Source organism: Lichtheimia ornata (genome assembly GCF_029851405.1).
Source record: "Lichtheimia ornata isolate CBS 291.66 chromosome Unknown scaffold00059, whole genome shotgun sequence".
Classification (NCBI taxonomy): Eukaryota; Fungi; Mucoromycota; class Mucoromycetes; order Mucorales; family Lichtheimiaceae; genus Lichtheimia; species Lichtheimia ornata.
This window is the reverse complement of record NW_026695379.1, coordinates 185,374-194,885: the sequence shown is the minus strand read 5'-3', so window position 1 is coordinate 194,885 and position 9,512 is coordinate 185,374. Positions and strand designations below refer to the sequence as shown.

At 43.4% G+C, this 9,512-nt stretch overlaps 2 protein-coding genes across 2 annotated transcripts; one reads left to right on the top strand and one right to left on the bottom strand.

Annotated features, from left to right (window-relative positions):
• Positions 1–767: 767 nt before the first annotated feature.
• O0I10_009784 (uncharacterized protein) lies at positions 768–1,075 on the top strand (the record flags this gene model as incomplete). The annotated part of the gene is made up of 2 exons (XM_058489770.1): positions 768–816; positions 858–1,075. 2 exons carry the CDS (start codon positions 768–770, stop codon positions 1,073–1,075), a joined length of 267 nt encoding a protein of 88 aa, XP_058339516.1.
• Positions 1,076–2,704: 1,629 nt separating this feature from the next.
• O0I10_009783 (uncharacterized protein) lies at positions 2,705–3,796 on the bottom strand (the record flags this gene model as incomplete). The annotated part of the gene is made up of 2 exons (XM_058489769.1): positions 2,705–2,765; positions 3,621–3,796. The coding sequence occupies 2 exons, from the start codon at positions 3,794–3,796 to the stop codon at positions 2,705–2,707; spliced, it is 237 nt and encodes a 78-aa protein (XP_058339515.1).
• Positions 3,797–9,512: the final 5,716 nt, after the last annotated feature.

The following is a 9,512-nucleotide window of genomic DNA, read 5'->3' as shown; positions in this document are numbered from 1 at the left end:
TAAGTATCGTTCTATGTGTTCGGGAAAGTGTTTACCGTGCATCGTTTTTAGACGAATCATGTCAGGGTCAAAGAGCAACGTCTACAGCATCCTTCAGTGTCAGCTTGCCTTATTACATCGTTCGATGGTTTTCGTTACTGTACCACCTATTGGACACTTCCTTTTATAAGCATCTGCAGCGGCAAGGCAACAAGTTCTATACCTTTTGGTGTCGCCAAGTTTTATCTCGTGTTATTGTGGTCCTAGTTGTTGACAACCCTTTCAATGGATATCCTGCTATGCATGCCTGTTATCAGTGGATCATATCAGCTACAAGCAAGAAGCAGCAATGAGCAACAGAACCCACATCCTTAGTGTCAACAACATTTACTTGATCCTCTGGCGGTTCTCGTTATTGGCAAATTGATTTCAAGAGCCCACTTCACCGCACGTATCTGGATGTATCACATCAGCAACAAACAACAATGTTACGTGTTCTTTTGGTGCTGTCAAGGTGTATCCATCTCTCATGGCATTCATCATCAAGTATCGCTTGGAGAAACGGCTATCAGAGTTGGTCACTGTGTCGACATCTCTACAGCAAGGAAATGTGTTCTGATTACTGGGTGGCATCAAACATCGTGGAATCTCATATAACACTGGCTAAGTATTGCTACCATTACCTCAAAGATAAATTAGTGATATGCAGTTTTATAGGTCCATCATTCCATCAAGCTGTAATTTCGCATGCTCTTTGGTGCCATCAAAGTCTCTCCTTACAGCTGACAATGGCGAACCCTATTGAATTGGAAGACGAAGATCAACATTTGAATTTGGGTGGGTGTCTCAGAAGCAAGCAAGCGATCTCTATCTTATAGTTGTGGTTGTCAAGGATACCGTTTCCATGGTTTTTGGAAATCAGCTACCTGCAAGTCGTCTCTTTATCGGTGGATCTTCAGAGCAATGCTTTTATCGGTGCCATGGCGGATCTCATTCCTCAAGTACTTGTATGGATACCTTGGACGTTCTCTTGGCAAGTCAATATTCTCGCGTATGCTATTTCATCAAGACCGGATTTATTTGTTGCAGTGCATGATGTGTCTCTCTGATGACGCCAACCCAAAAAGGTCGCTTGATGGCAGCAACTACTGATATGGCGGATGTTTATTTGCTATGGGTAGAACGGGATGGTGCCTTGCTCTTTTGTGTAAAGCATCGTTGGCAGTTATGATTTACATGCGACAGTGTGGTCAGCCCTATCTTGGCCCTATCAATTGCATTTGATGATTGCTGCCTTAGCCGTTGGAAGTTAGACTGTTACTCCGTGGCCTTGTGGTAGATATGGGATCATGTATTGCTTTTTGCTCTTATGGGTCGGCCTCTGTTGGCGTGGGATGCTATCCTTTTATCAGACCGAACATGTTGGCTCGAGCAGCACCTATAGAAGATGCTGTTGTTTACAATGGCAGCCCCCGTTATCCGGCTTGGTGCACCGTAGGGGAGAGGGTGACGGCAAAGCCTTCGCGTGGCCATCCTTGTCAGTACATGGGTTCCCATGGAAGCTAATTTGCCACCTTATCATTTATATGTTTATTACGCATTTATGAGCGTCACTAACATTACTTTAATAACTGCATTTTGACGTTGGAAATATGGCGGATAATCTACAGCATATGACAAGGTGCTACCATGGAGCAAGGCTTTCTTTGCAATCAATCAACGTTGAAGTTTACTTTTGATCATACCATTTATCATGTGATTACGGTGTTGTTCTGCATCATGGGGATGAGTAGGAGGCGTGTAACAGGCAGGCGGTGAAAAAGGCAAGTTGGGCAGAGCAAAATTTGGGTCTCTCTTTCACGTCTACTCTTCTTTCTCTTCAACTGCATTTCACTCCACTGGACAATGGCATCCACAGCAACTTCTTCGCTACGATTTATTCTCAAACGATGACAGCACGTACATGGCACCCTGCACTATTCATTGTTTACGCGTTGTGCAGCGAACATGCAATGAAACTAGCTCTCAGGTTCTTTTTCAAGCTTGGTGACAACGAGCAGCCAGTTCCAGGGATATCTTTCTTGCGTAATATTGCAGCAGCATGTTGATCAGCTTTATCCAGCACAACAGCCATGTCATATAATCATTACCATCGCCTCTTCATCAACCCAAAACACGCGTCATCATCCAACAGCACACTACCACAAGAGATTTGTATCATGTGTCATCCATATCAAGGTATAAAAGAGTATGGGTGGGTCTGTTGATCAAGGAATGATAATTAATATCGTGAACGAACCATAGGACGTGATGGTTGACGTGGAGTATACTATACATGACGGCCATTGATACTCATGATCAAGTATGCATCAATACCAGCAACTTTCACAATGCATGGTATATATCACAGCATGATTGGGCTGCCACAGAATATGGGAAGCAAGAGATTGACCAATAGCTGGGTGGAAAAGGATGCATATCAGCAGCGATGCCATTGCCCTTTGATCAGCACGTTGGCCTTGGAATGACTATGAATGGATGCAATCAAGCGCATTGGATGGAATTCTTGGATCGTTGTTTTGATTACTTGACACGCCATCATCATCAGGAAGAATGGATCATGTTACGTGGGTACAGCTGTGGATGATGTTGGATTGGACGGTGTTGTTGAAAAGAAGGTTCTTTGATGAAAGGCGGTTTACAATCATGGATGTCGTTGGAGTACTCAAGGCAAATCATGCAGCAACTGTTCTCCAGCAACCAAGAATACAATGATACAGCTATCCCTATTCCCTCGATGTGATTCATCCGTATCTTATCAGTTTGCAATGCTGTCCCTTTATCATAATATTGGTTTATAGACATCCACACTACCCTTCTACTTTTTCATTAAATGAAGATTGGATTCAACGTAATACTTGGAATATCATCTCAGCTTATTTGGGCAAGACATGGACCACTTGGTTGGTTTCTGGATTGAAAGGGAAAAGACAAATGTGAAGGTTGGAAAGCGAGATTCAATCATTTACGTCATCGTATCAAGACGTTTTTGTCCCTTTGTCGCCAAAGCTTCCTAATTTGCATGCTGGTATATGATAGGCAGTGGCAATTGACAAACGCTTGATTTACGAGGATAATTAAATCAAAGTGATGATGCCCGACACAGTGCTTGTTGTGTATGCTTGGTTCATTGTAAGCTGAATTCATTATGTTCGAGGAGGAGAGTGAGCTGCTGAGATACAATGCGACACAAGTATATGAACACACCATGTTACCTATAACGATTTTCAGGTAGCGTTATCCTATGCAACCTTCTATAAGGACAATACGGGCTATCATACACGATAGTGATAATGTTCTCATTCACATTTTCTATATAAACGATTATACATACTATAAATTGGATACATCCAATGATGACGCAGCAATATTAAGTCATGTATGAACATCAGCTTTTATACATCAGCCAAGGCAATGCGATTCTTTAATGAACAAATGTATTCAAAATGATGACCAAGTTGTTATGTGCTGTGCCATGGTTAGCCTATCTAATGATCCAGAGAGCATGTAAGAGGATGGGCAAGCCATGTACATAGAGGATGCAATCATACACTTACCGTCATTATTATACGTCAACGCACTTTTCGTCCTTAGCGCAAATGCATCCTCCACTCTTAAGACAGTAACCAGCGGCGGCATCACCATAGTTCTTGCACCATTCGTCACATTGGTCGTCACGAACACACTTGAAGGCGGTAGCAGCATTGAAGAGAAGGGCAAAGAGCAAAAAGGTGGCAAGGACAGTCTTGTTCAACATGATTAGTATTGTAAAAGATGGATGGTTATGTATCGACCGTTGCCTTGACGACATGCTTTTATATCCATCACTGGTGGATGGTATGTACTGACAACACACCACATGCTTGGGACAAGCAACAAGCTCCGCATACTACTTTGGATGATTTATTTTAGGAGCTTCATTATCAGACAACCTTGCTGTTTTGAATGCAAAGCCACGGGGCTCAGTCGTTATACTTATGTATGCTCTCTTCGTGACATTGACGTTGAAGCAACAGCTCTCCCCGCTCTGTCTGTCGGCATTTATGCGAGGCATGAGCATGCAACCTTCCCCGATTTGGAGAATTTACTCTGAACTATGTTACATCAAACCCGCATCAGCCCCCCCCCGTTATTGAACATGTCAACAATGACACCACCATGAAATACGTATCACACCATGATGGCATTGAGTTTGAATATGCTACATCTGGAGATACCAATTATACTATGAATAAGGTTGTTGACGAGGAGGCTGATGCTAATGCGTAAATGGTAAGATCAGTTGGCGGATATGTTATGGAATCAACACACCCGTGACATAGGTAGGATTATGGTGCCATCTTCGTAATTCAATATGTTCCCAAAGTAAGATGCAGCCATAACTAGCCTAGAATGATAGTTGTCATGGCAGCGTACAAAAAGACACACTCAATCATTATCTCGATCCATGATGGTTACGACTGTGTGAAGATGAAGAACCTCCATCTTATCCTCCTTTATTGTGGCTTCCCATGCACAGTATGAAAATGAACAATCAACTACTTAAGTTTGTATAAAGAGGCGTACGTTGTGGGTGAGTGCAACGCGATACCAGAACAGGGGCGGAGTCCAGTTGTTGGAAAATCAAAGCGATCATGCATAGCAGCTGTTCGATGGCTGACAAGACCATAGATTGAGAAGCTCGTGGTCAGGGATATGCAACGAGGCAACCTTGTTCTTAGGAATGTATGGTAGAAGACGCTTCAAATGATGCTTTGTATAAAGAGCCAAATTGTCCTTGAAGACCTTGCTTCCAATCCAATTCACGAGTGTTGGACGCAGTCACCCCTTACATGCCAGTTGCCAGGAAACGGAGACCAAAGCTTAAAATCAAAGCTGACTTTGGTCAAAGCAGTACGTGCGATCGCCAAAGCTTTACCCCCTAATTTGAAACAGAGTTAGCTACGTCTTTTCATATTATCCGAACGCCACCGATCATATATTTACCAATGTAAGAAATAAGTCCTTATCGCCACCAAACAGGCTTTCAAGCATGGTGCTCCAGTACTTACACCAAAGAAAAGGAGATTGTGATGGAATGAGCTGCTGGTGCAGGAGCTGAAAGTAATGGAAGACCTTTCATATCAGGATGATGCATTAACAAGAGCCTGGATGTGATGATGTCCAAGTGTGAGTTGATCAAGTCGACAACCTTTCTGAAATTGCTCATCATCAATACATAAATGATATGGAGCTGCTTTGTGGTGATACAAGCTGAAGATGTTTGGTGTATGCGTTGACTTCTTTCAAGGTTTTTGATGTCTCCAATAGGCAGTTGTGTTGGTGGACAAAATACACCATTGCCATCCAGGATAGGAACCATTCATGATGCGCTTCCTTTGCACTCCCATGTCGTTTCCATGATACGTTGATTCAGAAAGAACGCCGACTCTACCAGCTGCATCCACGACGAGGCGTAGCTGTATATGACTACCCATTGGGGCCACCAAGACGAAGCAAACATTGTCTCCACGCGAACCAGACAAGACAAGTCGTTTGAGATTCATCCTCCTGTAGATCCTTGCGTTGGATAAAGCTGTTTTTCTTTTTGCTGCAATGAGTGTTCATTATATCCTGGTATCATTGCATTGTATTTACCTCGCAAGAGCACCAGATTCACGTGATCAGACCTTGGTTGGTTGGACATTGTACCGTTGTCAAGAGAATGCAAGACCCAATGGCACCAGCGAGTTCACACGCAACGCACGCTCTGAACTAAATGAGTCTCCATTCAACGTCAATGGGACAAGGGCTGTTGCAACATGAGGCTTTGGATGTACCTGTGGCACCCATCGTGAAGCGGCATAAAGAAAAGGAAGAGCGGCGATTCACTTTGACCCCCTCCCGGCCAAGCTTAATACTTGGACACTGCCTGCATATAAAGTAGTCTATTCTGTATTAATGATCATGGTCGATAAGAGGATTTTACTATTCATGCCTTGATGGTTAGTGTGGATGAAATCGTGTATGGGTTGAGAAGAAAAGCGTTATTCGTTACCATATCATGGATACAACATGGCCACATACACCATTACATACTTACACAAAGCACTACCATGAGGTGTGCATGTATTGAAAGAGTGATGGGTTGAATAAGCTATAACATATGTAACTGAGGAAACCCCTTGAACATGACTAACAATATACATGATACAATGTCGTGAGATGAAGATTTAGTTATTGGATATTACAACTAAGGATAATAAAGTTGGCTCGAAGACGTTCTCCGTGCTATGTCTCCCTATTTGTTAACGTAGCGAATTAGGGAATTGACATAAATGTCCAAAATCGTATTAAAGATGAGGTATATGCGGGTCGTCAAGAGCTTATCCTGTTGTTGGGTCTGCATGTACTCCTTTTTTGTACCGATTAAAGTCCAAAACTTGCCAGGCTTCAGTATATAAAACAGGATACATACCAACTATGTATCATTTTACACATCGTTTCCCATCATTCTTGTGCGATTTCGATGAAATTGGCTGTTGTGCTTGGAGCGCTCTTGGTTATAACTACCCCTGTTGTGTTTGCTGCTACACCACCACCACCAGACAGCGCCTCTACTCCTAAGACATGTTCTTTTGCAGAGATACCCGCAAAAACAGTGGAGAAGTGCGACAGTCAACTTTGCACCTTTGAGCACGTTTCTAACGATGAATACGGTAAGTTGTAAAAGGCTTTCCATCAACCTTGGGTCACTTAAAATGATCATAGTGGGATACCGCTCTTGTAATCCGCCGCCTGCTGCTGAAGTGGACTGCAGCAAGTTGAGATTTGACAAATGCCTTCCCCATCAATGCTCTATAATTGGTTATCAACCTGGTGAGTGAGAATGAGAGTGATAGCATCTAGAGCGTAAGAAGTGCTGCATACTAAAGATCACTTCAAGGTGGGAACGGTCTCAGATGTACCAACACAACGCCCAATGGCTTAACAGCTCGGCCACCTAAACTCATAGAAAAGGGATTCCGAGGCTTCAAGAAAGGACCACGTTGATGTTGGTAGGCTTCGACAAAGGACCATAACTATTGCGTATATTATTAGTAGTGCTTCGTATATGTATGTAGCACTGTGTCGTTCATTAAATAAGCATGTGTATATGTACAATGAAGGAGCTGCGTTATGTAGCAAGATTAAATGGTGATTTATGTATACATGGTATATAGAAGTTTACTGCAATAAGGGGGGGGGGTGTTGCTAGCTACTTGGGAATGGCATGTTGCAGGAGCCGAAAAGCGTAAATGGTGGTGATCCATTGCTTTTTGGTGCGATTGTTCTTGTGGTTCAGAGACCGAAAGAGCTACTTGGAATGGAAACGCCCAACCATACGTGATACGCCGTTGCCATTTGTACACGTGTCATAGTGATCAGATTCCCCGTAAACATATACCATTCTGCTGCTTCTTGCACTTGACAAGCCAGATCCTTCATCAATCGACCATGATGTCCCAATAGCATCACTCTTTCAGATAACCGATCTAGTAGTTGCTTGATGACAAGAAAAATCTCCACACCAGGCTGGGATGCGACACACACAAGGAATATCCATTTATAAGAGCCCCAATACGCCATCCATATAATCCTTTGATTGCCTGCAGATGCGAGGTGGATGATTGAAACTTGATCTTGTAGCTGAATAAAAGCGACTGTGCATCCCAAGATATCAACGTCCAATTCATTATCACAATGCTGCTCTAAAGAAGATGCGGTTACTTTCAGCTGCTTAGTTTTAACCAGCTTTCCACTTACCGAATGAACGAAGTCGTTGTGAGAATACGTGTTGGATATCATCTGCAGCTTCGCTCTCTGCGATCATTGTTGCTACTCGTACATGATCAACCGCCAATTTCCAGTTGTAAAAGTCCCATGAAATCCACATCTTGATCTTCCATCCATACCCTGCATGATCACGTTCATGCTATCGAGGGATGCAAGTCTATCATTGCCCATTTGAGTAATTCCACACGATGGCTGTAGATGGATCAAAGCTAAGCATACCATAATAACGAGTGCAACCTCCTCCACGACATGGCTTGTGCCCCTTGACTAAGCGTTGCCCCAAAGACGTGATGATGCGTAGAGCCTTTTCGCTTCAACTTCGTATCGATAATCCATCGGTGATGATATCATGAACATTCTGGTACGCGTTTTCAGCAACATGAACAAGACGAGGATCAGGATGGTTATAGAGCTCTTGTTTCTCTTCGTCAATCGTAGCGTCGTCATGTCGATTGCCGCCATGGTCGCTGCCGCTGTCAAACACCATTCCTTGTAGCAACCTCGCACCAGTTTTCCTCAACGGTCATTTGCTTGTAGTCGACGCGAAATAATGGAGTTAACTTGAACCATGGCAATGAATAAAGGATGTGTAATGCCTCAGCCAAAGTGGTCTTTGAAGAAGAAGCGACTTGGTGGTGGAATGAAGGAGAGAGAGAACCATGCCGCCACCGCCGGAATCGATTCCGAAAGCACATATCACCTTGCGTATCCCCACACTTTACTAGCTACCCAATCTGGTCAATGCCATATCCCACATTCCCCAACATGATATTTGAATAAAAAGAACTCAATAAGCCAAACTCTCATAAACCTCCTGCCAAGGCTAATGTAACACTTTAATGAACAAAGTCCAAAGGATGATCCTATTTTTATGTGTGGTTTGGGTAGCCTCGATCGTTAAGGGCATCTAATTACCCAGAGAGTGAGATGATGTCCAAGCCATACACATGACCCATTCATGCACTTACTTATCGGTTGTCATAGTTGCACTTTTCAAGGTGGCAATGGCATCCTCCGGATATGAGACAGAAACCAGAGACGGCATCATCATAGTTCTTGCACCATTCGTCACATTGCTCGTTACTAACACACCTGAAGGCGGTGGCAACATTGAAGAGAAGGGCAAAGAGCAAAAAGGTGGCGAGGACAGTCTTGTTCAGCATGTTTGGATTGCGAAAAATGGACGACGGCTATCGACCGTTGTCTTGACGACGTGCTTTTATATATTTCGCTGCATGATATTGACAACACACATGCTTCTCGGAAAGCGCACAAGCGAATTTATTTCTGGAGATACACATAACACAGTATTCAAACGTGGAGTACGAAGAGGCTGAGTCAATTTACCATTTGACGTTGCATCACCCCTGGGGCAAGCCCAGTTGACATGTGGTACATGCATGATCCTAATTTAGAGAATTTAACTTTAAATCACCAGCCATGCTTAGTACATTGCTGATGACACCACAAGGCGCCATCGTGAGCCATTGGGATTGACACAGTATCATAGCAACAACGACCGCGTCGTTGGCATGGAGATAACAAATGCAGCATGATACTATATATCATTCGCATGGTTGCTGAAGCCGTTGTAGCTAGTACTACGGTAATGTGGCTCGGCGGATATACTTTTGTTCCATTCACACCATTTGTGCATG